This window comes from Chinchilla lanigera, unplaced genomic scaffold (genome assembly GCF_000276665.1).
Source record: "Chinchilla lanigera isolate Chin_1 unplaced genomic scaffold, ChiLan1.0 scaffold00083, whole genome shotgun sequence".
In the NCBI taxonomy this organism is placed as follows: domain Eukaryota; kingdom Metazoa; phylum Chordata; class Mammalia; order Rodentia; family Chinchillidae; genus Chinchilla; species Chinchilla lanigera.
The window spans coordinates 8,832,492-8,860,139 of record NW_004955484.1 but is presented as its reverse complement, the minus strand read 5'-3'; the positions used below and the strand labels follow the sequence as shown (position 1 = coordinate 8,860,139).

The window sequence follows — 27,648 nt, the reverse complement described above, 5'->3', positions numbered from 1 at the left end:
TTAAAAGTGTATTCCTATTTTTACCATTCATAAATGTGTTGCCAAAATAAACCCAGTGTGTTTACATTTAGCTGCATCTCTAGGCTCCCCACTTTTTTTTCCTGAGACAGGTCTCGCTAAGCCCCTCAACTGCCCAGGCTGTGCTGGAATTTGTGATTCTCCTTCCTCAGCCTCCCAGAGTGCTGGGATTGCAGTAGTTTGGCACATGCCTAGCACATGCCTGGCTCGAACTTTAAAATATTTTCGTCCAGATCCCGAAGAAGGGAGAAGGCACTGTCTCGTCATAGTGCAAATGTTTTCTGTTAAAACCCTTTAAGGTTCCCAGTCACCTGCAAGATAAAATTCCAAACCCTTCAACATGGCCCAGTTTGGTAACTTTCAGTGAAAGTTACCTTCCTGGCCAGGGAAGGCCGGGTCTAGCCTCTGGGCCTTACGGACTGGTTCCAGGGGAAAACGAAAGATCTGGCCCCAACTCCCAACCAAGATTTTCATCCTTTTATCTTCTTGGGCATTGGCCCCTCATTTTCTCCTCTACCCTGTTTATTCCTTGTGGCGTTTATTTCTGAACAGACATTGCATCACGTGCATTCCCATCTATTACCCAAAACACAGACCCTTAGTTCTCCAGGGGGTCAGACTCCAAGAGGGAGACGCTGGGTCGATCAGGCTCCACGAAATTCCCTGCACTGTGCCCGGCAGATAGTAGGTGCCTATTAATGACTTAATTTAGGTCAGTAAGTGAGTCAGAGATAGCAACTGAGTCGGAGACTCTCCAGCACAGAGCAAGTGGCTTCTGAGGTGTTTGCGGCAGGCAGCGAGGCCTAGGTTTCTTTTCTCCACGCCCCACAGAAATGCCGTTTTTTAAAGACGCTCAGGGTTGGAAGACTGACCAATTCTGGCAGGCGGCAGAACCGCGCTGGAATCCTGACTCGCAGTGACTCTACCTCTCCCTTAGACGGCGCTCTGGACCGCACTGGCTAAATTCGCGCTAAGCCTGATGGGGCTTGTAGTCTTCGTGGGCACCTACCCTTAGCGCTTGCGCATTGGTGAGGCGCGCGCTCCCTCCCACTGCCTCCATCAGTATTCCGGGTCCTTGTGAGGTACATTCCCTGCAATAAAGCTCCAAACAAATACGCTTCGTCCGCTGAGGACCAGCTGGGTCCGGAAAAGAATCTGCTCTGCAAGGGCTCTCGCGGTGTCCTGGAAAGCGGACGGAATAAACACGCCACCGCCCCGGAAGTGAGCAGCTTCTGACGCGGTGCATTGTGGGGGGCGTAGTCCTCCTTCCCAGGCGGTCCTTCGCTGCGTCCCCCGGGCCGACTCCGGATCGCAGGCGGACTGCTGGGCCGGCGGCGTAGCGCGGTCGGGTGCGAAGCGTATTCTGGCAAGGGGCGCCCTTTCGCGCCGGCTGCGCCAGGCTGCAATAGTGGGAGATTGCTTAAGGCCTCGCAGGGCGCCGCCCGTCGAGGGGCTGGCGGCAGCGGACAGACCGGGCCGTCGAAGCGCAAAGGAGGCCGGTGGGCCACGCAGAGTCGCGCGGCGCAGCCATGCCTGGCTTTACGTGCTGCGTACCGGGCTGCTACAACAACTCGCACCGGGACAAGGCGCTGCATTTCTATACGTTTCCCAAGGACGCTGAGCTGCGGCGCCTTTGGCTCAAGAACGTGTCCCGTGCTGGCGTCAGTGGGTGCTTTTCCACTTTCCAGCCCACCACGGGCCACCGTCTCTGCAGCGTTCACTTCCAGGGCGGCCGCAAGACCTACACGGTGCGTGTTCCCACCATCTTTCCGCTGCGCGGCGTCAATGAGCGCAAAGTAGCGCGCAGACCTGCGGGGGCCGCGGCTGCCCGCCGCAGGCAGCAGCAGCAGCAACAGCAGCAGCAGCAGCAACAGCAGCAGCAGCAGCAGCCGTCGCCGTCCGTCTCCACTGCCCAGACCTCCCAGCTGCAACCGAACCTGGTGTCTGCCTCTGCAGCCGTGCTTCTCACCCTTCAGGCCGCTGTAGACAGCAGTCAGGCTCCTGGATCCGGTCCGCCAGCACCCACCACTCCCACTGGAGAAGATGTGAAGCCCATCGACCTTACTGTGCAAGTGGAGTTCGCAGCCGCAGAGGGCGCAGCCGCCGCAGCCGCCGCGTCGGAGCTAGAAGCAGCTACAGCGACTCTGGAGGCCGCTGAATGCCCGATGGGTCCCCAGTTGGTGGTGGTAGGTGAAGAGGGCTTCCCTGATACTGGTTCCGACCACTCATACTCGTTGTCGTCAGGCACCACGGAGGAGGAGCTCCTGCGTAAGCTGAATGAGCAGAGGGACATCCTGGCGCTGATGGAAGTGAAGATGAAAGAGATGAAGGGTAGCATCCGCCACCTGCGTCTCACCGAGGCCAAGCTTCGCGAAGAACTTCGTGAGAAGGATCGTCTGCTTGCCATGGCTGTCATCCGTAAGAAGCACGGGATGTGAATGGGTCTCCCTGTGTCCTGCAGAACTCCTAGACCCCCTCCAGCCCAAGGAATCCTCAGGCTAATGACTTTTCTATACTCTGGTCGACAGTACTGAGGCTTAAGGCAGCTGGAGTCTTGCTGGGGATCTGGCACTCTAACTTGTTTCCTCTTAAACAGGAGTTTGGGGTCTCAGACTTGGCACTGGTGACACCAGCAATTATGACTGTCTACCCTCCCTCCCCAGTTGCAGATTCTGGTTAAGCAGAGGCTTCAGAACCACTGAACTTGAAACACTTCAGAGGGATTCAGGTGGGATGCCGGGGACTGAGTTTGGGAAAGCCACACTTTAAGGTTGGCCAGCAATCACAGACAATTCAGCTGTGTGTAGTGATAAGAGATCCATGTAATACCAGTTCCTCTCCTTTTCATGCTTACCATTTCCAGGTGCAGTCTGTGATTCTGATGGGGACTAGTTGATCTGTGCCTCTGACTCTTAGGACCTCCCTACCCAGGAGGCCATTTATGAGGGGATCTGGGTGACCTGCTGATGGAGATCCAGCCTGCCAGGGTCTTAGGTTTATCCTGTTATGTTTGCTACTGGTTACAAATTCTATTTTCTGTACAATTAGACTAAAGTTTTCACTGTGTTTGTTTGGCAAAACAAATTAAACAAAAAGTAAGGTTTTTATTTGGGTTTTGGCATTTTATTTTTATAAAACTTAGCTAAACATCTTTGAAGTATGGACAAACAAGCCTTAGCCTATAAGACCCGGCCAACCCTATGAGTAGAGATGTTTGTTGACCAGGTTTCGCCTTAAACCAGCCCTTAGCACATGGACCTTGACCTTATAAGGTCATTATAGAGTGTCTAACCTATTTCATCCCCCAAACTTTGGAAGCTGCACCAAATGGTCCCAGTTTGTTCAAAAGTTTTCTTCCTATCCCCTCCCCCAAGATTGAACCCAGGGACTTTGCACTGAGCTACATCTTTATCTTTAGCCCTTTAATTTTGGGGGATGGGGAGGTTGAGACAGGGTCTGGCTATGTAGTTTGGACTGGCCTTGAACTCACTGCATACCCCAGGCTGGCCTTGAACCTCAGTCTCCCAGAGTGCTGGGATTAAAGTTGTGTGCCACTATGCCTGGCTTCTCCCTGTTTTTTTTTTTTTTTTTTTTTTTTTGTTTTTTTTTTTTTTTTTTTAGACAGGATCTTGATAAATAATCCAGGGTGGCCTTGAACTCATTATGTAGCCCACATTGGCCTTGAACTTGCAGCAATCCTGCCTTGGCCTCTCAAATACTGGGATTATAGGTGTGTGCCGTCACGCCTGACTCAATATTCTTTTACCAAGAAGATGCAAGTGAGAACTAAACTGAATTTGGTTCTTCCTACCTCAGAGTTTTAAATTTCTTATTAAATTCTCAGCTGCAATTGAAGTTTGTTCACTATTTCATCCCTTAAATGTAGCACAGTATCCGGCACATGTACGTAATAAACAAGTGAAGACCACAGTTGGAATCAGCCATGGCTTTTTGAGCTACCAGGACTCTTGCATAGAGACTTTGGGTTTGGTATACCTTCAGTGTGAAAAGCCTGGATCCACAGAAGGCATTAAGGAGTTGGGATTTGTGACTCCTTGATTCATAGTTCTGCTTCTATTTTTAGGTTAGAGGGTGGAGGGGTGGAGGGGTGAGAGTGACATTTTTATCTGTTGCTCCAAGATAGTGCAAAGCCACTTTGGTAAGAGATAAATATCTTTAAAGCTATTCCTTTTTACTATGTACGTTGGGACACAGACTCTTGGGCTCCATGAAATATGACTTCTTCCTTGCGGGAACATGCCTTGTGACTTCAAGGTAGAGCGGCCCTAAAACTTGTTCCTTTTTCCTTTCTGGTTCTTTGGCACTGAGTTGGGAAACAAGTCTGGTGTGGAGAGAGTGTAGCATTTGTCAAAGGTCACAGGTTGGAAAAGGAATGGGATCTCTGCCTTCCAAGGGTTAACTCTGGCTGGAAATTAGATGGTAAAAGCCAGTTGGACCCTTACTGGGTTAGTCTCATGTTTCCCTAGACTTTTTGAACAGGGACTTTCCCAGGCTTTGTTCATGCTTTTTATTTATTTATTTATTTTGGTGTGTGTGGTGAGACAGGGTCTTGTTATATAGATCAGGCTGGCCTTGAACTCACATTGTAGCCCAGGTTGGCCTGGAACTCTTGGCAATCCTCCTGCCTCAGCCTCCTGAGTGCTGGAATTGTAAGTGTGCACCAGTTCATGCTTTTTAGTGTATTCCTGAATTCTTACTCATCGAGGGGATAAAACGACACCTGTGTTTTGCTGTCTTGAACCTCTCAGCAACTCTGGACCCTCCTTGGTGCCTAGAGTTATGTGCACACACCCAGTGTGGTGCTTTGGTTGGAGGGAGGGCAGTTCACAGAGCAAGGGTGGCCCCAGATACAGATGCACCATTAATGGGAAAGCAGAGTTCTAAGTAGCTGAGTGTTAAGGAGTGTCTATCTGGTCAAGCAGAGTGTGATGTGGACAGATCTGGGATTTAATCATCAAGAAAGCTTAGTCTGGTCTTACATAGTCATTCCCAGGAGGTAAATAAGAATAGTTAAAGGTGCAAAACTTTTGAAAGAGCTGGAGTACTGGGGGATCTCTGACTGGGACAGGGTTAGAGTTGCCTGGCAGTCCTGGAGCCATTTTCCTTTCCTGTGGTCCCCTATGTTAGCTGTTCTAGAGCTATTTTTCCAAGCACAGGCTTGACCTAGAGGTAGGCCTTACTTCAAATATTTGTTACCAAGGAAACAATGAAAAAGGCATTGAAAATAAAGGGCAAAAGGTGGGAAGATGATTATTTATAATCTGGTCACTTAAATAGCAGGAAAACTTTCAGTGAGCCAGTTATTTCTCTTCAATAACTCTTAGTTGCCTGCTGGTGTGTGCGGGGAAGATTTATGATAATGTTTTGAAGACCCTTCTCTGTATAAATGTGGGAGTAATCGGTCCAGCCAAGCTCCACCTGAGGAGCATTTATGTCTCCGGCCCAAAAAAGGCCTAGTTGCTGGAAATCACTTCTGGAACCGACTGGCCCCGAATATTAGGACAGAAGTTGTGGATTCCGCCCTGGCTAGCTAAAGTGATAGTGCCTCAAAGAGCCGAAACAGCGGTGAGAGCCCAAGAAAGGAGTGGGGCTCGCGAGAGGAAAAAGCCTAGGGGCCCAGGGAGGGGCGGCTGGGCCAGCACGGGGAAGGACTGCGCTCTCACAGAGGCGGGGCCAGCCATCCTCTGCCCCGCAGTTTGGGCGGGGCCACGCCAGCTGGGACTGAGAGAGAGGAGAGCCCTGACCCCTGACTGGCGCCAACCTCCGTGTTCCAGAGGCTTCCGCTAGACCACAATTCTCAGGGGCTCGCCCCGGCAGCCTCCCCCCGGCTTAGCCTCTCCTCGCGCGCTGCGGGCCTTGTCTGGCCCTCCGCCGCGTAGCACACCGGGAATTGTAGTTTTCTCCTAGCGCGCTAATGCTAAAAAAGAGAGTGGCGGGACTGCGCTTCCCAGAGTGCAACGGGGCGGGAGAGGGAAGGTAGGGGGGAAGGGACAGTCGGTCGCAGACCGCGCTGGGTTGCCGCCGCCGCTGCTGCCGCCATCGTGCCAGCCCCTCGGGTGAGTGTTGGGGGTATCATTCTGGGGCGCGGGCTAGGCCGCAGAAGCTGCGCTCTGGGTCGCCTGGAGCTTCTGCTGCAAGTCCTCGAGAGGCCCCTCCCCCTCCCCCCGTGCGGCCCGGAGCAGCGCAGGGCCCGGGCCATGTGTCGCGCGCGGCTCCGCCTCCCGCCGGTCCTGTGAGGCGGCGGCCGCGGGGAACGCTGAAAGCCAAACAGGCGCCTATGTGGACCATACAGTACCAGGTTTGGTGCGCCGGCCTGCGCTGTGGCCAGACTTTTTTTCTGGTCCTGACCGTCGGATGGGGCTTTTAGGGCCCCGCCCCGTCTGGCCTGGGTTGCTTGAATCTCGCCACTTCTGCAGGCAGACTATAGCAGGCAGACCTTAGCCCCACGGCCCGCCACCCGTCTGCGAAGATCCAGGGATGGGCAGCACCACCTGGCTCGCTTCAGATCCAACATGGGTAAGGGTGCCCACCGCTGTAGCTGGACTTGGGGCCCTTACTCGGTTCCCGACCACAGCTCAGCTGGGTTGTAGGCGAATGTTCCCTTGCCTGACTGCCTGCTGGGAGTGCACGAAACCTACTGCTTCCTCCGTAGAACCCATAGCTAGGTTCTCCTGCACGAAGGAGAGGGACAAGGAGTCTGGGCTGAGAGGGGATTCCACGTGGGACTCTACTCTTGTCAGGTTTGGAAGATCTGGACCTGATGTTGTGAGGCGGTTCCGGGCTAGTAACCCCAGCCTACGCCCTTTCCTTTCCTTTGAGTGACCAAGCCCCAGCTGTGGGTGGATTCGCTGGCTGTGTTAGTGGAGAAAGGAAGCCCAAAAGGTGAGATTGGATGTGTGAGCTTCATAGGCTTTGTTAGACCTCTTACTCACAGTCCAATCCTGATTTCTGAATCTCCCGGAGTAAGCATAAAATTGCTCCGCAGATGAGGCCTTCAGAATGGTATGATAAGGTTAGATTTAACATGAAGACAAGTAGATTCCAGACTTGAGATCCTTAAGGCCAGTCCAGACAGCAAGCCAAGATAGAAGGCGCCTTGGACGGGCACATTTGGGCTGTCGGGCTTAGAATCAAATTCTGGGGTCCTGAGGCCTGGGTGAGAGAACAAGAGTGGAAAGCTGCAGAAAGCCAGGATTCCCCTTGGTTATGGCTTCCCAACAGTTAGCCTTTGAACAGACAGGAATCTGGTTAGGCCTTGAGAAATTGCCCTCAATGATGGCACCATAGACCCTGTTGAATTTTGGGAGCGGGTGTATCTGGTCAGAGAGTTATTATCAGACAGGCTTTGAAAAGCTGCTTCTTTTTGAGGGATGATAAATTAAGAAACCAGTCCATAGAAGATCGTGGGATTTGTCTGATCCACTGTTATATATGGGACTAAAGAGGTAGCCTCAGCACCAAGCATAAAGCTAGATCTCTTAGGAGGAATGAGTTGGAGCAAACTCTAGGTTTTTTTTCTCTGTTGAATATTTTCCCAGATGATTTTTCTAGTCATTGTGTTTTGACTTGAAGTTTTCTTTTTTTTAATTTTTTAAATTATTTTTTTGACTCGAAGTTTTCGGGCAGTTAAATTGCTGTGCCTAGTCATTCTGTCTTGTCAAGAAGGACGGATAAAGGATGCTGCTCAGATCTCAATCAAGGGCTGTCTTTCCTGGACTCAACACTCCTAGTCCATGTCTTGGAACATGAACACATGGAAGTCAGATTCATTCATTGGGGTTAGGAGATACCCAAATTGTGCAATGAAGACTATCCAGAGAACAAATGCAGGATCAGTGAGTTGGAATCTCTTAGAACTAGAAACAGTTATTTCAAAACCTTCTCTATATTGTGTTGGTACTTTCTAGAACATGGTTTCATGCATTTCATGTGAGCCAGGCTATGGCTAGGGATTAGTTTCCATCTTGCAAGGTGCTGGGTGGCCTGACCACAGGACTTCTTTGTTTTTGTTTTTTTATTTAGACAGGGTTGCTGTATAGTTCAGGTTGGCCTCAAAATCGCTATGTAGCCCAGGCTGACCTCAAACTCATGGTGATCTTTGTACCTCAGCCTCCTAAGTGGTGGAAACACAGGTATGTGCCACCACATCTGGCTGACCATAGGACTTGAGTTGTTGCTTTGCTAAGGATCAAACCAAAAGCTTCTTGCACACTAGGCAAGCATTTTACCACTGAATCACACCCTAGCCTCTTCAGGGTCAAAAGAACCTTGTTCCTTCTGCAAGGTTACACAGGAATAGGAAGAATTAATGTCCTGCCTTTTTATTCCAATCCCAAAATTTTCTTTTTTTTGTTTGTTTTTTTGTTTTTCTTCCGGTACTGGGAATTGAACTCACGACCTTGCTCTTGCCAGGCAGGTGCTTTTGCCACTGAGCTAAATCCCCAGCCCCCCAATCCCAAAATTTTCTATAATTTATTTGTCCAAAGATAATCATTGCTAAGTATTCCAACCTTGAGAAGTCCTTGACCTTTCCTGGAGCTTGGCAGGCCATCTAGATTCTCTTCCTATAAGACAACTCTGGTTTTCCAGGATCTCTTCTGTGCCCTTTATTCATGTAGGACTGACTTGGGAAATGGAACCTGACATAGGACACTCTGGATATGGCTGTACAAGCAAGGGCGGCAAGGTGTGAAGATGCATGGCTTTTCATTCAATTTAAAATTTAGTCCCTTAAATCAGGCATGGTGGCTGGCACACACCTGTAATCCAAGTTACTCAGGATTGGAAGATCAAGGTACTTCTTGTGCACATAGTGAGACCTCATCTCAGGCCTGTTAGTGATTGGACTCCACTTTCTTCTGAGCCATGTCTTCTGTTATTGTTTTTGCAGTTGAGGGGTTGGGATGGGATGCATGACTTAAGAGAGACACAGAATTCTTTTTGTTTATTTGTTTTGTATTTTTGTTTTTTTGAGACGGGATTTCACTGAAGTTCAGGCTGCCTTTGAACTCATTTTGTAGTGGGGGGCCGGGGATTTAGCTCAGTGGCAAAGCGCCTGCCTGGCAAGCGCAAGGTTGTGAGTTCGGTTCCTGGTACCGGAGAAAAACCAAAAAAAAAAAAAAAAAACCAATACGTAGATGAACTCACTTTGTAGCCTAAGCTGGCCTCAGCCTCTTGGTGATCCTCCTACCTGGGGTTGCAGGTGTGTGCCACCATACCTAGCCTTTATTTTTTCGAGACAAGGTTTTGCTTTGTAATTCAAAAGGCGAAAGATTTACACGATCTGAGAAACCAGAGTATCGCTTTGTAAATCAGACTGGCCTTGAACTCATGGCAGTCTGCCTCCGCATCCCAAGTGCTGGTATTACAAGTGTGTGCCACCACACAGCTCTTACATTTTAAAACTAGAAGGTACTTTATATCAAAAGTTTCAGGGGGCCAGTGATACAGCTCAGTGGCACAAGTGCCTGCCTGGCAAATGTAAGGTCCTGAGTTCAGTTCCCAGTACCAAAAAAAAAAGTTTCAGTGTTCCCTTACTGAGACATTGGTATCTTGCTTTTTTTTTTTTTCACTGTCTCATCAATGATTACTTTGTTTGTTTGTTTGTTTGTTTGTTTTTTAAGCAGCTATTCTTTGGCTCTGTATGTCTGGCTCTGGGCTGAGGCTATAGGAAGAAAAATGAGTCCTACCCAGCCCTGGTGTTAGGGGTGGCAGGAAAATGTTGGTTCTGTGTGCTGAAGGCTTAGTTGAAGGGGCTTTTAGTCCTGTGAGGCGGTTACTTGAATGATTAATACACTGAAGAGCAAAGACATAGTGGGCCCCTTTCCTCTCTAGTACTTGGCAGAAATTGCAAAGGGTGATCTGTTCCTGGACTGTGGACCCAGTAAGGTCTGAGGTCCTTTGAGTGACGTTGTCATAACTCTAGATTCCTATGGCCAAACTGAGCATAGTGGCACACACCTGTAATCCAGTTACTTAAGAGGCTGAGGCAGGAGAATCTCAAATTTGAAGCCAGCCTGAGCAACTTTTCAAGACTCTGTCTCAAAATAAAAAGGACTAAAGGCCTGGGAATATAGCTTAGTGGTATTCCACTTGCCCTGCTTACCTGAGCCCCTGGATTCAGTCCCTAGTGCTGCCAAAAAAAATAAAGATAAAAGATTCAAATTGCTATGACTGTTGAGTGGAGCTCCTGGCTCCTACATCCTGCTGTTCCTCCCTTTCCTAGGAGCCTGCTGGGTGTTCTCACAGTGCCTGGGAATTTCATCATCATTGTGGCCTTCAGCCTCCTGCCTAGACCCTGAGTGTGTGGCTTCTGGCCCCTTTAACTGAGACCTTGATTTATGTGCCAGGTAATTGTTTCTAGAGTTGATGCCCATTAGGGCATCTTCCCAGGGTAGAAGGAGCCTTCCTGAGAGATGAAAAGCTTGGTGGACTGTGGACTGGATATGCCTTCAACACATGGCCTTTGCCTGGGATGTTAGGCAAGGTGACAAGAGATAGCGGGACTTCAGAAATGCTAATACTGTTGTAGTATCCGATTCAGCTCATTTTCACCTCAGCTTCCAGCACTGGGGAGAGGATCAAAAAAGCTTTTCAAAAGGCCCAAGGATATGTTAGCTCAACAGTAGAGTGCTTTCCTAGCATGCACAGAAGCCTGAGTTCAAGCCCAGTACTACAAAATAAAATAGAATAACAAAAATTAAGCTGTGTGTGGTGGTGCATACCTATTGTCCCGGCACTTGATAGGAGAGTTGCCAGTTTGAGCTCAGCCTGGGCAGCTTAACAAAACCCTGTTTGAAAATAAAAAAGGTGTAAAAACGGTCTGAGATTTAGCACAGTGGTAGAACATCTCTGGGTTTGATTGCCAGTACCACACAGGCACAAAAGGCAGGATTTCTTTGGTTGCTTTGAGCTGAGTGTTGTGCTGGACTTTTGTTATGTTAATTTTTCAGGTAGGGCACTTGATAATATTTGTGTTTAGAGTCCAGTTTGAGTTGGCTACTTCTTTCCTGGCTTTGGAGTTCTGGGATTCTTGTTGCCCCCATATGTGCAAGAATTGTTGAATCCTTCCTAGGGGAGTGACTTCCAGGCTGTATAAATGATTATCTTGTTTTTGTTTTTTTTTTTGGTTTTTTTGGTTTTTCTCCGGTACCGGGAACCGAACTCACGACCTTGCGCTTGCCAGGCAGGCGCTTTTGCCGCTGAGCTAGATCCCCAGCCCCTAAATGATTATCTTGGTTAACATGCTGGCCATCATGCCTGTGTTGCACCGTTTCCCTTCTCACTATCAGCTAGAGTGTGTCTTGGGGCAGAAAGCTTTGTCCACATCTGGTTGTGACTAGGGAATTCTTGAGCAGCGGAAAAAGCAGACTCAAAAGACCAGGATAGCCTTACTTGTGGGGTAGGTGTGGATGAGAACTTCCTTTCATTGTCCTGGGTCTTGGTCCTTATTGTTGCTAGTACCTGTTTATGTGCCAACTCCATAAGTCCCAAGGCTACTATAGAGATGGAGAATCCCTTCCTTTAGAGGGTGTGTCTAAGGTGCCTGGGAACTGAGAGTTGTTAGACTCAGTGACTCAGTACCTCAGTAACCTGAAAATGGAATGAAATTGGTGGTGGTAGTGGGGTTCTCACATCTGTTGTTCAAACTGGACTCAAGCTTGCGATCCTCCTGCTTTAGCCCACCAAGTAGCAGAGATTACAGGCTTGCACCATGAATGTTTCTTTTATAAAGGTGTATTTACTCCAGTCAGAGCCACTGGGTCTCACCCAGGGTAGAGACCTGAAAGCCTGGTGCCCTCTGGAAGGATTTCTGTGAAGCCATTCAGCTTGTAGGTGGTGTCAGGCCTAGGAGAGTGTGAGCTGTGTTCTCCTTAGGCTAAACCTGCTGAACATCTGCTTAGGTAATTCTCATCTTGAGGTGCATAAAGCTTGCCGTTTTTAGAGGGGAAAGAAAGGCCTGATCTCTGGTTCCTGAACACCTAATTTTGCCAGATACTTGCTTTCTGTTGTTCCACGTTGGGTCTGAGCTGTTCCAGTCCTTTTGTTGTTGGTGGTGGCTTTCTGGTTTTTGTTTTGTTTTTTTCTTCTTTAGTACTAGGGATTGAACCTAAGGCTTTTGCGCTGAACTACATCTCTAGCCCCTTTTTTATTTTTTATTTTGAGACAGTGTCTGGCTAGAATTGTCTTGCAGTTTTCCTGTCTCAGCTTCCTAGAGTGCTGCAATTTCAGGCATGTGCTGCCATACCTAACTCAGTCCTGGTCACCTTGCTGGACATTCTAATGCTGGCTGTACCAGAGTGCTTGTGGGTTCTTGAATTCCTTCTCTTTTTTAATATTTTTTTTAAATTGATCTCCATGAAAGGGGTGGAACCCATGGGTGTGCATGTGCTAAGCAAGCCCTCTCCTACTGAACTGCATTCTCAGCTCTTGAATTGTATCTGAACCACTTGGAGCCTTGGCCTCCTCATTTACTAAGTGAAGGTAATCATACCAATTTTACAAGGCTTGGTTCAAGGCTCATGTGAAAGAATATGTGGAAATGTTTGAGCCATGGGTGGTATTCCCTCACTGCCTGTGAACTCTGTGAGCAAGCCCCTGTCTTAGAATAATAAATTGTAAAAGGACTGGGGATGTGCCCTTTGTTCTCTGCTCTCCATAGATTTAGGGTGTCACAGCAGTATTGGCCAGGCACGGTGGTGGCAGACCACAGGAGTAGTTAGCCACTTAGGGGTCTTTGTCCCCACTAGGAAAGCAAGATCCCTGTGTACCTGACTAGCGAGTTCATGGCTTGAGGCACAGTTCACAAATGGAAGCTGTTAAAAATAACTGGGGCCCCAGAGATCTTGTGAGCCACCTGGGGAAAGGGAGGGAGCAAGGGCAAAGTGGAGAAACCAGAATGCAGGTCTCAGGGTTTAACTTCCAGGATTAGTCAGCACACTTAGTAGATCTGGAGGTCTTCCAGGCAGGTCAGGCAGAAAAGGCCTCAGATATCAGCCCCAAGAAAGGATTCTGCCCTAACCAGCCATCTGGTTAGGCTGAATTAAGGCAGAATTAAGAATTAAGGCAGAGGAATGGTGGGGCTGGGCAGTTGCCATTCCTGGATCCAAGTGTGGCCTCCCTGCCGGAAGCTGAGGTACCCACCTTCTTCCTAGTATTGACTAGTATTAACCTGGGAACTGACAATAACTCCTCGCAGCTGGATTCTGCTTCAGATGCTCACTTCATTTCCCCTGAACATGCCCACAGTTACTGGTGAGACAGAGGTCAGAGGTCACACCAAAAGGGAGGCTGAGCAGCCTAAAGGCCAGGTCTTCCAGGGTGTGTCCGTGTGCTTACTGAGGGTGGGTTCTGGCCAAGTCTGTCTTGCCATGTACCATAGGCAGACAGCTAGGTGAGTGACAGAGTTGTCTCCTGGCAACTTGAATAGGGGGTGGGTGGAGAGGAAGTAGGTCACTGGGCCACTTAAATTGAGCAGGGTTTGCCCAGATCTGACTCCTCCAGAAAAGAAGGGCTGACCTTTTGGCCGAGCTCCCACACATTCATTCTCTGAGCAAAAAGTTATCAAGGGCTGGGCCAAGTACCATGGAAACAGGGATGACTAAGGGATGCCCTATTCAGGGAGAGTGACCATAAACAAATATGTGAGTGTGATAGTCTCACATGGTTATGAGTGGTGAGGAAACAATACAAGAGGTAAAATGAATAACTGGACAGCTACCAGAGATAGAGTAGTCATGAAAGATGTTGGTGAAAGGTGACATTTGAGTTGACATATATGATAGGGAGGCCTAGGAGGAAGAGTCAGCCAGGTAGAAGAAACAGTAGTTATAAAATACTTAGGTTAGCTGTCAGTCCCACTGTTAGAGGAGTCCTCCCTAAACTCTGTGCCTCTGGGCTATTTTTGGTGCTGTGCAGACAGTAAGCGGAAGGGAAAGAGCCATGACTGGTACCCAAATTCAAGGGCTTCACTGTGGGCTTGGCATGTCTAACATTCCCCATGGGCCCTCAAACATGAGATCATCTTTTTTTTTTTTTTGGTTTTTCTCCGGTACCGGGAACCGAACTCACGACCTTGCGCTTGCCAGGCAGGCGCTTTGCCTCTGAGCTAAATCCCCAGCCCCGAGATCATCTTTTCTGCATGCCAGTCTGGAAACAGTGATCTCATATGTTGCCCCTGTGCTTGCCCCAAGTCCGTCTAGGTCAGCATTTATCTCTCGTTTGTTGAGGTTGTAGAACAGAGTGGTTACTTTGAAGTCTGTGAAGATTGAACTCATCCTGCTTTAATAATACTTATTTGGACTTGTGGGTTTGATTATGGACATTTTTTTGCTTCAGTGCTGTGTATCACCCGGGGCTAACGAGGCACTCTACTATTGAATTCTACTTCCAGCCTTTGAAGTAGAAATCTTCTGTTTGGTGGTGGAAGCTTCAGTTAAAGCCTATTTTGCCCCTCTGTGAGAGAGCCAAGCTCAGGGGTTGGAGTTTTACAGGACTTTAGCCCAGTGTGCCCAGGAATAACTCTGATCCATACCTAAGTTACGGCTAGGAATCGTGGCTTTGGAGTCCATTAAATGTAGTGACCCAATTCCACACCTATCAGCTGCTGACCTTGAATGAGTTGGGAAACCTTCCTAAGTCTCATTTTGCTCATCTCTGAATGAATGTTGACTCATATGTGAAAACAGGAATGAATGTGCATAAAGCTTTTTGTACATTTTTACACCTAATATGCATTAGTCGAAAAGAATTTTTAGCTGGAGACTGCTATTTTGTGTTTTGTCCTTAGAAACGTCTAAAATTTGCTGGGCATGGTGATGCAAGCCTGTAATCCCAGCACTTGGGAGGCAGAGACAGGAGGATCACCATGAGTTGGAGGCCAGTCTGGACCACAGAGTGAGATCCTGTCCCAAAAAAAAGTGCCTAAACTGTGAAGATAAGTAAAAGTAGTTTTTCTGTTGCTTAATGGAGCCTCTTGAACCAAGACTATTGTCTTTTTCTTTTTTCTTAGAAGAGCTGTAGAAGCCATCAGGATGAAGGTCAGTCTCCAGTCTGATGTGAGGCTGCTTCTGAGCCTTGGCATTTTGTTTCTTTTCCTTTTTTTTTTTCCTGTCCTGTTTTTTTGAGACAGTTTTGCTGTGCAGTTCAGGCTGGCATCAAACTCACAGTGATCCTCCTACCTCAGCCTCCAGAATACTGGGATTACAGGCGTGTGCCACCATGCCTGGCAACATTTTGTTTTTTTCTGGATTGTTATTTCCACAATAAATGCGTTGAGAACAAGTTCAGGTCTTACCAGCTGTTCTCCTTCCTAGCCTGCCTGGACCCTTCCCCCATAGCTTGTGGGAATGGGAGGGAGTCTCTGCATTTGCTTTAAAACACAGTCTCACCATATAGCCCAGGCTGGCCTCCAAGTCACATCGATCTTCCTGCTTCCCTCAGACTCTTGAGTGCTGGGATTACAGTCATGAGCTACCATATCCAGTTTACACTCTGCTACTTTTTGGACTCAGGAATGCTGCCTCTCAGGCTTGAGTGGAAGGCTTTATGGGAGACTTAGAATAAACAACTATAAAATATGTGGTTTGTTGTATTACATTTTGTACTGGGAGATGGGTGTGTGTGTGTGTGTGTGTGTGTGTGTGTGAGTGAGAAAGAGAGAGAGAGAGAGAGAGAGAGTGTGAGTATGTTTTATAAGAAAGGCCCTGCGACCTCCAAAGCTCAGAGCCACAGTGATTTGGGCAGCTGGGCAGAGCCTAGATGTGTTGGTAGGGATTTGCGTGTGGGGTGAGGGTCAACATTGAAGTCAGGGAAGTAATCCCCAAATGGGTGGGACTTGGAGGAAAACAGGAACTAATGAAGCAGGTAAGGATGTCCTAACGAGGATTCACCCATGCAGAAGTCCTGGTGAGCAAGCACTGGACAAGTTCTGGTTGTGTGTGTGTCACCAGATCTAAGCAGAAGGAAATGGCTGGTGAGTTGGGGGCAAATGTGGATGGCCACTGATGGAAGTTAGGCAAGGTTGTTGTAGGGGAAAGACATGACCAGCTTTATGGTTTAGAGCTCAGGAATGAAAAGTTGTGGAAACGTGTATCCACATAGATGTGAAGGTGCCTTCTAACACTTTCTGGATGCCCTGGAGCTGTCGTTTTCCCAAGAAACTTTTGTGCTTCACTTGACTAGAGGGCCCTTTTGTCACTGTATTCCTCCACTACGGCTTTAGCCAGGTAGCTGTGCTATGGTACTGGAGATGGAACACAGGGCCTTTGAACTATATCCCCAGGTTTTAAATTTTTTTTACTGTATTTTGAGACAAGGTCTTGCTAAATCACTAAGTCGACCAGACTTGGCTTAAACTTGTGATCATTCTGCTTCAGCCTCCCGGAGTGCTGGGATTACAAATGGACACCATGATGCCCAGCTAAGCCAAGTAGTTTATGTATTAGAAAGTTATCATTCTTTTAAGAACAGTACTGGGGGCTGGGGATATATAGCTCAGTGGCACAGTACCTACCTGGCAAGCGTGAAGTCATGAGTTTGATTCCTGGTACCAAAAGGGAAGGAAAAAAATAAAAAACAATGCTGACAGAGAAAAAAAAATTCCCCTACTTTTTCCATCTCCATCCCAAAGAGTGGCACTTTCTTCAGATCAGCACCCAAGTTTAGTTCCTGTCACTTCCATCTACAGCTTCCTAATTTTTTTACATTCATCTGTTTTTTGTTTGTTTGAGGGGAACGTATGTTTAAATTTTTTATATTTTATTTATATGTTTACTTTTTATTTTTTTGAGACATAGTCCAACTATGTAGTTCAGGCTGACCTTGAATTATGTAGCCCAGACTGTTCTCAAACTCTCAGCAATCCTCCTGCCTCAGGCTCCTGAGTGCTAGGATTACAGACATTCATTACATCAGACCTTTTTGTGGGGGAGGTGTGCCAGAAATCGAACTCAGGACTTTATGTTTGCTAAGCAGGTGCTGCACCACTAAGCTAAATCCCCAGCCCTCATATCTCACATCTGGCTTTTAAAAAAATATTAGCACATGTTTATAGTACGTGATTACATTCATCACCAGGAGTTCATATGTGTACATAACACATTTTAATTCTTTTTACTTCCCCTCATCTGTTTTTGTGGCCTCTGACATCGCTATTGCATGAGATGGCAGCGAACAAATAGCACAGGTGGTTATTTTTTCTTTCTTTAAAGACAAAAATGTTAATAGGAGTTTTTTTCTAAACTAGAACCTCAGTATTCAGGTTTTTCTGGGAGGTGGTTGTTTTGTTTTTTGTTATTTTGAGACAGGGTCTTGCTATGTAGTGTAGGCTAGCCTTGAACCTGCCTCAGTCTTCCAGAGTGCTGGGATTACAGGTGTGCACTAGACATGGGTTCTTTTTGTTTTGTACTTTTGGTACCAGGAATTGAACTCAGGACCTTGTGCTTGCCAGGCAGGTGTTTGTGCCGCTGAGGTATATCCCTGCCTGTAGACGTGGGTTCTGCATCCATCCCACTTGTTGATTTTTTTTTTTTTTTTGGTTTTTCTCCAGTACCAGGAACCGAACTCACGACCTTGCGCTTGCCAGGCAGGCGCTTTGCCGCTGAGCTAAATCCCCAGCCCTCACTTGTTGATTTGTTTCTTTGCAAAGTATAACCTGGGACACACTTGTTTTCCTATGTACAGTCATGGCCATATTCATGCTTTCTCTTCTGCTTATTTTAAACTTTCCTGGATATTTCTTAGTCATCCCAGCAATGAGCTATTTTTAGTGCCTCTACCTCCTAGGAGACCTAAAATAAAGCTGGCTTAGTTCCCTGGCCACTCATTGGCCAGAGTGTTGGTCATAGGCTGGGGGATTGGCTGTCCTTCTACACTGCCCGCCCCAGTGGCTGCTCTGGCTTTGGATTAGGCCACAGAACTGGAGTTAGCACTTAACCATATTGAGCAAGGACTTTACCAGGTTCTTTTAGTGAAGCTGTACAACTACAGGGAACATTACCCAGGTTAGGGTCCCTATTTTACAGGAGAAGACTGAGAAAGGAGTCCCTTTAGGCAGTGACCTACAACAAATCTGCTGATGGTTGTCTTCTGGAGTCACATCTACCTCCTTCCTGCTTTGGTTCAGTCAGGACAGGATGTGTGTTCCTCTATACTCAGAGGCAGCTATAGAACACACAGTACTGAGTCCTCAGGGAGCTGCAAAGTCAGAGTGGCTCTCACCTGCGGCTCAGGCTTTGCACTGAGTCCTCAGGATCATGGTCTCTAGCTGGGATGGGGACTCCTCTCACCCTTTGGTAATGAAACTAGTACTCAGGTGGAGGATGTGGTGAAGAAATGACACAATTCACTTCCCCACACCCTCAGCTGAACTCATGTCCCTACCTCTGAAATAGGGAAGAGTCATCCTCATCAATGAAGAAATGTCCCAGAAAGGGCCAAGTCAAGTATCACCTGACCTAATAGATGTCAACTGTCCCCTTGAGACTGAGGGAGTTATTGACTGTTTTTGTCAGAAGTGGGAACTTGAGGATTGAGGATGTAGCTCAGTGGCAGAATAAAGGCCCTGGGTTCAATCCCCAGGAGCACCCAACAACAAAAAAACATGAGGCCCTGAACCTTCATCTGCCAGCAAAGACCAGGTACAGTGTTGGGAACCCAAGGGCTGGAGTAGAAATCAGTAGTTTTCTGACCTACAAAGTGGGAAGAATAACAATAACTGGTCTTGCAGGTTGTTGAGAGAATTTTTAAAAAATATGGGGCTGGGGTAAGTCCTTAACTCTTCCTTCAAGGCCCTTCCCCTTATTGGACATTGTAGGGCCTGCTCTGATTTTTTTTGGTCATGGCTCCAACGTCAACACTCATCCTGTATGTTTCACAACCCTGCCACTCCTTTGTCTTATGAACCAGGAGCTCCTCAAAGGAAGGGGTACTGCCAGGTGTGGTGGTGCATGCGTATAATCCCAGCACTGGGGAGGCTGAGGCAGGAGGATCGTTGCGAGTTCAAGACCAGCCTGGGCTACAAAATGAGCTCAAGGCTAGCCTGAACTGCATAGTGAGACCGTGTCTCACTCAAGAAGACAAAAAAAAAAAAAAAGAGGAAGCGGGTAAATCTCTGTTCCCAGCACTGGGAAGAGTCTCCTACCCGCCAGGTGTGGTGGCGCATGCCTGTAATTCCAGCACTTGGGAGACTGAGGCAGAATGATTGCCATGAGTTCAAGGCCAGCCTGGGCTGCATAGTGAGACCCTGACTCAAAACCTAAAAAGAAAGTTCCATTTAAAAAAAATAAAAGAGTCTCCTACAGATCCCCAGGGCCTGTCTGTTCCCTAAGTCAACAGATCTCAGCAAAGGAATCCTGTGCAAGGAGGTCAGGAAATGGTAGGAGTCAGTGGCTGCCATCTCTTGTTCTATAGTACCAATGCTTTCCTGTCTGTCTCTCTGGTTTTGCAGGTCTCAGTGATACCGAGTGACACTCCAGAATGGGAGACAAGCCACTTTGGGAGCAGATTGGATCCAGCTTCATTCAGCATTACTACCAGTTATTTGATAACGACAGAACCCAACTAGGTGCAATTTACGTAAGTCTCTAGCACTAGAGTCAGAATGGGACCCTAGAGGATAAATAAAGATATGCTGGTATATTCAGTTCACAAGTTCTGGCTACTCTTGCTGGCTGGCTCTGCCTGTCTACCTGAGTTTCTATCTATAGGTCAGGGGGCTGAGGCCTGAACCAACTACTGTACTTGATCCACACATTTCTTTCTATCATTTTGTACAGTAGGGATCCTGAATGGAGAGTTCTGGACCTGCTGTTACATGCACCCTGAATTATCAGAATACGTGGTCCTAACTGGGGATGGTGGTGCACATTTATAATCCCAGCATGTGGGAGGCTAAGGCCAGAAAATCACAAGTTCAAGTCTAGTCTGAGCAACTTAGTGAGACCCATCTTAAAATTTTTTAGAGGGCTGAGAATGCTGTTCAGTGGTAGATCATTTGCCCAGTATCTGTGAGGCCCTGGATTCAACCTCCATTTCTACAAGAAAAAAAGAGAAGAAAGAAAGAAAAAAAGGAAAGCTGTTTTGAAAAAAAAATCTGATTAATGAAAGACCAAATCTAACATGTGTTATTTGATTGTTATGAGTAGATTTTTCCAGTGTTGGGCCTCATGCATACAAAGCAAATGCTCTGCCACTGAGCTATACCCTCAGCCCCTCTCATATTCCTCATATTCATCCCCCAACCTCAATATTGAGGATTGAATCCAGTGCCTCATACATACTATACAAGTACTATAACAAGTACTTGTATATAGTAAGTACTGTAACACCAAGCTACCTCACTAGCCCTATTTGTTTAGCAGTACTGGGATTATACCTGGAGTCTTTGCATTGGCTATATCCTCAGTAATTTAAAAAATACTGTTTATTTATTTATTTTTTTGAGACAAGGTCTCGCTATGTAGTTCAGGCTGGCTTTGGTCTCTGTGTAGCCCAGGCTGGCCTCAAACCCATGGTAATCTTTTTACCTTAGCCTCTCGAGTACTAGGATTACAGGTATGCACCACCATGCCCAACAAGATTACTTTTATTTTGAGACAGGTTTTTTTTACAACACACTTAGCAATCCTGTTTCCCCTCCCAAAGTGATGGGATTATTATATTACTATTCTCTCCTCTCTCTCTCTCTCTTTTTTTTTTTTTTTTTAAGCCAGAGTCTCACTGTATATTCCAGGCTGGCCTTGAAGTCTAGGCAGTCCTCCTGCCTCAGCCTCCCAAGTATTGGGATCGTGAGATTATAGGTGTGCACCACCATGTCTGGCTACTACTGTCTCTTAATTAAAGCAAGGATGGGAGCTGGGGATTTAGCTCAGCAGCACAGCGCTTGCCTGGCAAGTGCAAGGTTGTGAGTTTGATTCCTGGTACCGGAAAAAAAAAAACAAACAAAACAAAAAAAAGCAAGCCTGACACAAAGAAGGAAGTTAGTAAGGTCCTGAAAGAGCACTCTGTAGATATTGTTTCATAATCCTCAGCATATTTTACCTTTGAGAATTACAAAACAGATTCAGAAGCAATTTGCATAATGTCATCGCTGCAAGTAGAAGAGGCTCTTTTAAATTCTGCCTCTGAGTACTGTAGGAGGGAAGATTTAGGGCACCAAAGGGCTAAGCTAATGGGCTGCATGTGCAGTTTTGTCTGGTGGTAGGAAGGTTCCCAGACTAGGCATTGGGGAGCCTTGATAGCTTTCATCCCTTCCAGCCTTCAGAAGGCTACCTGAAAGGACCACAGTAGACCTCACCCACAGCCTTGAAGATGGTAATGAATATGGTTTGTGGGGGGTTTTGAGATAGGTTCTCCCTATGTAATTCAGACTAGCCTTTTTTTTCCCTTCGTTTTTTTTTTTTTTTTTTTTGTCTTTTTGGGACGGGGTCTTATGCAGTTTAGGCTGGCCTTGAGCTCACTTAGCCTAGGCTGGTCTCAACTTGCAATGATCCTCCTGCCTCAGCCTCCTGAGGCCTGGGATAACAGACATGTGCCACCATGCCTGGCCAGACTGGTCCTAAACTTACTTTGTAGCCCAAACTGACCTTGAACTCACAGTGATCCACTTTGATCCTCCTGTCTCACCCTCTGGAGTGGTAGGCTTACAGGTGTGCACTATCACACCCAGCCCAAGGTATTTCTGATGACTAAGGCTTACTAATTATACAGCAGGATGACTTTTGGCTGAGCTCTGGCCATATTGTACCCTTCTGAGGCCCATGCATATTAGAAGCCATGTGATGTATAATAATGGGAAATGAAGTCTGGTGTGCTAACATACCCTACTCCCAGGACTCTGGAAGGCTGAGACAGGAGAATCACAAATTCAAACTCAATGTATGCAAGTAAGCAACTCAGTGAGACCTTGTCTCAAAATAAAAAAATAAAAAGGGCTGTGGATGTAGCTGAGTATATATGCCTTAGGTTCAATTCTCAGTAATGCAAAGGAAAAAAGAGAAATGAGCCAGGAGTATCAGTGCATACTTGCAGTCCCAGCTAGTTGGGAGGCTGAGGCAGGAGGATTTCAAGTTCTAGGTTAGCCTAGGCACTTAGTGACACCCTGTCTCAAAAAAAATAAAAGGGTTGGAGATGTAGCTGAGTGATAGAGTGCCCATAGTTTTAATCTTAAGTACCACACACATCAAAAAAAGGTGGGGGGAGTGTGACCTTGATAAGGATATTTAATTAGTCTTTCAGAGCCTGTACCTATGGAAAAATGGGGTGTAATTTTAAAAGTTGTTGATAATGTAAAGTTTGGGAGCTATCCCCCTGTTTACAAACCGCTAAACTTAGGTGTTGTATTGGCCACTTTTCCATCTCTAGGACAAAATACCCAACACCTACAGTTTAAATAAAGAGAGAGGTTTGTTTTGGTTCATGGTTTTCAAAGAATTCAGCCCATGATTGGTTGGTTCCAAGGCAGAAAGGCATGGTGGTAGGGCATGGCAGAGGACAGCTGCTCATCCCATTAGCAGCCAGGAAGCAGAGAGGAGGAGGCTCTGGGAACAAGAATACGCCCTTTCAGGTCCTGCCCTGAGTGACCCACCTTTAAGCACACGTTGTATCACGTTGTATCAGTTCACACTCACCTCCTAACAGCACATTTAGCTACCCTATGATCCAATCCTTTTCTAAACATTTGGAACATTGTTTTAGGGGATTTATGTATGTATGTATGTATATATGTATGTATTTAGTACCAGGAATTGAACTCAGGACCTTGTAGGGGACATTTTAGATCTACACCTTAACTGGTATGGACTCATTTTCCCAAGAAAGTCCCGTTTCAGGATTTTTTTTTTTTAGGGCCTTAAAAATATTCCTTGTGCTGAGGCCCTGACCCTGGGTTTTCTGTGCATTTTTCAGATTGATGCATCATGCCTTACGTGGGAGGGACAGCAGTTCCAGGGGAAAGCTGCCATTGTGGAGAAGTTGTCTGTAAGTAAGGACCAGAGCTAGGGTGTGGGCTGCTCCTTCCTTACCTTTTCTGGCCTCAGCCCACTGCCCGCTTTTTCTTTTGCAGAGCCTTCCGTTCCAGAAAATTCAGCACAGCATCACGGTACAGGACCATCAGCCTACACCAGATAGCTGCATCATCAGCATGGTTGTGGGCCAGCTCAAGGTAATAGTGCTGGGGAGGAATGGGTAGGCAGGGAAGAGCCCTGGGCCCTTGCCTTCCCTGTGGATGTGACCTGCTTATCAAGAGACACCCCAAATGACTGTCTAGACCTGCATACTGCCATATAATAGCCATTAGCCACTTGGGGCTTTTTGTTTGTTTGCTGGGCTAGGATTAAACCCAGAACTTTGTGCATGCTAACCAAGTGCTGTATCACCAAATTATACCTCCTGCTCTGCAATTTTTAATTTATACTAATTAAAATTGAATTAAAATTTAATTCCTCAGTTGCACTTGGTGTACTTTTTTTTTGAGACAGGGTCTCGCTATGCAGTTCAGGCTGGCCTTAAGCTCACTTTGTAGCCCAGGCTGGCCTCAAACTTACAGCAATCCTCCTGTCTCAGCTCCCAAGTGCTGGGATTACAGGCATGAGCCACTATGCCTGGCACTAGATGTACTTTTTAAGTGCTCATGGTCCATTATATGTGAATACGTTTTGGGCAGCACAGATACAGAACATTTCTGTAATTGCAGAAAGTGCTGGTGGAAAACTCAGGTTTAGGTCCTCTATGGAAAACGAATAAGAGGTATAGGAGGAGGTTGGACAAGCATTTGGGCCTCCATACTGCCCTGCAATGTCGGTGGCTAGCTGGGTGCTGAGGGATAGTCCCTTCCTGAAGCCCGTTGTGCCACTGGCTAAGCTGGCTCCTCATCTGCCAAAGTAAATTTCTGGGACTCCTGTCTCTCCTTGCATTTTTCTTTCCCCTTTTAAAGATCTGTCATCCTCACAACCTTGCTATGACCTCTCAGATCCCTAAAAACCTCAAAGAAACATGCTGTACTTCAGCAGATTAAAGACAGATTCTGTTTACAAAAAGCCTCTTTCTTCCCATAGTAGGAAACATTTGCTTCCCTGTGGACAGGTCTCAGCATCCTGAAATGTATCACAGCAACAGATGCACATGCATTCTCCCTACGCTAGCTGGGATAGGGCTTTCTCCATTCAAATTGGACACAGAGGGAGAGTCACCATAGACCTCTGCTGTGGACCCAGAGGGACCTACCTTCTGGCTTGGACTTTACTGTCAGTTTTCTCCTGCCTATTCAAGATGCTCTGTCTAGATGGAGCCTGTCTCCAATAGGCCCTTAGGGTTGAGTAGATCTCTCCGGAGTGCTCCATGTCATTAGGCTGGTGGTGCCCCTTTTCACCTGCTTTTAGATTCTTCCTGGTGGGCTGGGAATATAGCTCAATGGCACAAGTGCCTGCCTGGCAAGCGCAAGGTCCTGAGTTTGATTCCCAGTACCAAAAAAAAATACATATATATATTCTTCCTGATATTTGTGTCCCAGCTAGAGCCCCAAATAACTGATTTGAGTCTACTGATATTAATTCTCAGGAAAAAAAGTAACATTGGAGACAGCTAGGATCCTACTTCAACTAGGCCTCGTTCTCATTTACTTTTTCTTTTGTAAGGAGAGATTTATCTTGCCTCAAAGTGTCCTTGTTTTCTGCATTTTTTTTTTTTTTTCAGTCTTTTTGAGACAGGGTCTCACTATGCAGTTCAGACTCGCCTTGAGCTCACTTTTTAGCCCAAGCTGGTCTTGAACTCATAACGATTCTCCTGCCTCAGCCTCCCGAGTACTGGGATTACAGGCGTGTGCCACCATGCCCAGCTCTCTCTCTCTTTTTTTTTTTTTTGGTCTGTTTTCTGCATTTTTTTTTTTTGTTTGTTTGTTTTGGTCCTTTTGAGACAGGGTCTGGCTATGCAGTTCAGACTCGCCTTGAGCTCACTTTTTAGCCCAAGCTGGTCTTGAACTCATAACGATCCTTCTGCCTCAGCCTCCCGAGTGCTGGAATTACAGGCGTGCACCACCACTCCCGGTTGTTTTCTGCATTTTCGTTGAAGATTCTTTGCCTTTTTTTTCATTGCAATGATATGTATTATATATATTATAATATGAAAATTATGCTATGTTTTCCCTTATAAAAGTGTGATCCCATTTTGAACTCAGTTTTGAGCCTGGCTGCAGTCAGCATTAGCAGTTTCTTCTGATTGGACTGATGTGTTATCAAATACTAAGATTGGTTATAGTTTTTGATACTGTATGTTACATGGTAAGTATTATAGAATACTTTCAGAATTTTGACCATGTGTGCCAAGAGAGGTGGGTTCTGAGGTAGGCGTGTCTTTTCTGTTGCTTTAGCAAACTGGTATTGTGTTTTAAGGGTATAGGCAGTGCAGGCTGCCATCTGTTGGCCTGTACATGATCAGTGCATTGTTTCACACATTGTATTAGTTCACACTCACAAGTACCCTTGGTTGTACTAGATTGAGTCCAGGACAGTAGGGCCTGATCTCAAAGTTTGCATTCTCTGCCATATTTCCCTACCACTGAACTCTTTCCTGTTCCTTGACCCCCTTACTGAATCATTTTCTTTCTCTTCACAGGTCGATGAAGACCCCATCATGGGGTTCCACCAGATGTTCCTATTAAAGAACATCAATGATGCTTGGGTTTGCACCAATGATATGTTCAGGCTTGCCCTGCACAACTTCGGCTGACCTCCTCCCTGCCAGGCACTCATGCTGTTTCCTCCTCCCTCCTCTTCCTGATACTATCACACTCCTCCAGATGCTCCAAATATCATACACAAGCGAGCAGGGCCGTGGTGGAAGTGGGTGCGGTGCGCTGCTGCCACCACAGTGTTGTGCATGATGTTTGGGCACTAGACTAGTTGCATCTGACAGGAGAAGTTTGTGTTGTACCAGCGCATGCCTTGGAAAGACTTAAGTAATGCAAAAGGTTGTCCTTTTATTTTTTTTTTTTTTTAATCTACTGACAAGTTGCTCTAGTAACCCAAAGAAGTGAAGGAGAAAGCAGCTGCCTCACCACCCAAATATTGATTTGTTCAGATGTTTCAATGCCTCATGATACAATAAAACCACAAAAATTTTCTTAACAGTTTAAATTGTTTTAATTAGTTTAATATTTGCCTGGGTATCAATAAATACCCTGCTCCATTATCTCTTTCGTATCTCACCCTCCACCTCTGCCCCAACTCAGCAATACCTACGGCAAGGAGAAAAAGTGGCTGAAGCGCACTACGAGCTTGCTTCCCTCACGCCCAGTGGGGCAGAGTTCTCCCCAGGCTACCTGGTCTTGAAAAAGTAGACAAGGAAAGCTCAGGTTTGGTCTGAAGTTTCTCTTGCAGTCAGTTCTGATGCCTCCTGCAACCTCTGCCCTGGGTAGGTTCAGGGCTGTAGTAACAGTGATGACTGAATTCTGTTGCAGTTGGTGAAGTCTTGGCAAGTGGCCCACCAGGTTCAGGATCCTTCAGCCTGATGGGTCAGGATCATATCCAAGGTGCCCCACATTCCCCAAGCCAAGCAGAGGGCAGCTCAGATTCTCTACTACCTGCTTGGGATATGATTGCCTAAAGAGCAACCCCCTCTTGGGTTGGGGTATGAAAGATTAGGATCTATAGCAGTCAAGAGTATGAGAAAGTCATGCTGTAGAAATTTACACCCCTCAGGCCTTAGCAGGACATTTCTATTGCTCCCTCCATTTCCTTAGCACACACAACTCCACACTGTTCAAATTCCAGGAAGTCTTAACTGTTTGGGCAGTTTCTGCTCCTCAGTTTTGGGGACAAAAGCCTTGCCCAATACAGATACAGCCCCTCAACCCTGAGACCTCTAGATGGTAAAAGAAGCCAAGTAGCAATTGCAAGCCAGAACCAATCCTAGGATTTGGGCTGTTGTAGGATTGATGAGGGCACTCCAGCTAAGGCTAATCTGCACTCTCCATTTTCCACTACTAAGGGAGGGTACAGGTTCGTTCAGACCCCACAGGTTGCCTGTCTTCACTGGGCACAGGGCTGGATGATGTGCTGTTTGGGAGGACAGCATAGTCAGATTTCAGTGGAACTGATATCTAAGCTGCTGTGTACTTGGGGTGGGGAAGAGGTAGATGCCTGCTGCCTCTTAAACCACCCTGTATAAAAATCTGCGATATAGCTTCCTCCATGTACCTATGCCTGAAATGTCTGCAATAAAGTGGTGTTTGTAAACTGTGGTTTCTTTCTTCCAAACCTGTGGGTGCTGTGGTGGGATAAGGGATGCTGGGGGCCAGTAGGGAACAATGACATTTTTGAGAACATGTCCCCTGCCCTTACAATTCCCGGGTTACTACAGCCCATTTCCCAAAGGGGAGATAAGCAATCAGTTCAATTTGTTCCTGTCAGACTGAGGAACTGCATCTTGGATCAGGTCTTAGGGAGAATTCGTCATAGAGTGGGTAGGGACTGGGTGGGATCTCCCGAGGCAGGTACAGTTTTGGGCGTCCCATTCCTCAACACAGAGGGCATTTGTTCTGCCTTAGTCTTGTGAAACTTCCCCGACTCTGTGGGCACAGGGGAAGGACAGCGAATGAAGGGATAGGGCCTGGGC

The 27,648-nt window shown here is 46.9% G+C and overlaps 2 protein-coding genes across 6 annotated transcripts; both read left to right on the top strand.

Annotated features, from left to right (window-relative positions):
- Positions 1-1,048: 1,048 nt before the first annotated feature.
- Positions 1,049-3,125, top strand: Thap11 (THAP domain containing 11). Its single transcript, XM_005403621.2, has one exon. It carries the CDS (start codon positions 1,548-1,550, stop codon positions 2,454-2,456), a length of 909 nt encoding a protein of 302 aa, XP_005403678.1. The 5' UTR covers positions 1,049-1,547; the 3' UTR covers positions 2,457-3,125.
- A 2,863-nt stretch (positions 3,126-5,988) lies between these two features.
- Nutf2 (nuclear transport factor 2) lies at positions 5,989-27,269 on the top strand. 5 transcript variants are annotated; one of them, XM_013503885.1, is made up of 6 exons: positions 6,001-6,095; positions 10,265-10,388; positions 19,487-19,614; positions 22,945-23,016; positions 23,102-23,200; positions 25,648-27,269. In XM_013503885.1, the coding sequence occupies exons 3-6, from the start codon at positions 19,516-19,518 to the stop codon at positions 25,759-25,761; spliced, it is 384 nt and encodes a 127-aa protein (XP_013359339.1). In that variant the 5' UTR covers positions 6,001-6,095; positions 10,265-10,388; positions 19,487-19,515; the 3' UTR covers positions 25,762-27,269. The 5 variants fall into 5 exon arrangements, with proteins under 5 accessions (XP_005403675.1, XP_013359339.1, XP_013359338.1 ...); XM_013503884.1 differs by lacking the exon at positions 10,265-10,388 and adding an exon at positions 6,780-6,921 and having other exon boundaries at positions 6,005-6,095; XM_005403619.2 differs by lacking the exon at positions 10,265-10,388 and adding an exon at positions 6,456-6,555 and having other exon boundaries at positions 6,005-6,095.
- Positions 27,270-27,648: the final 379 nt, after the last annotated feature.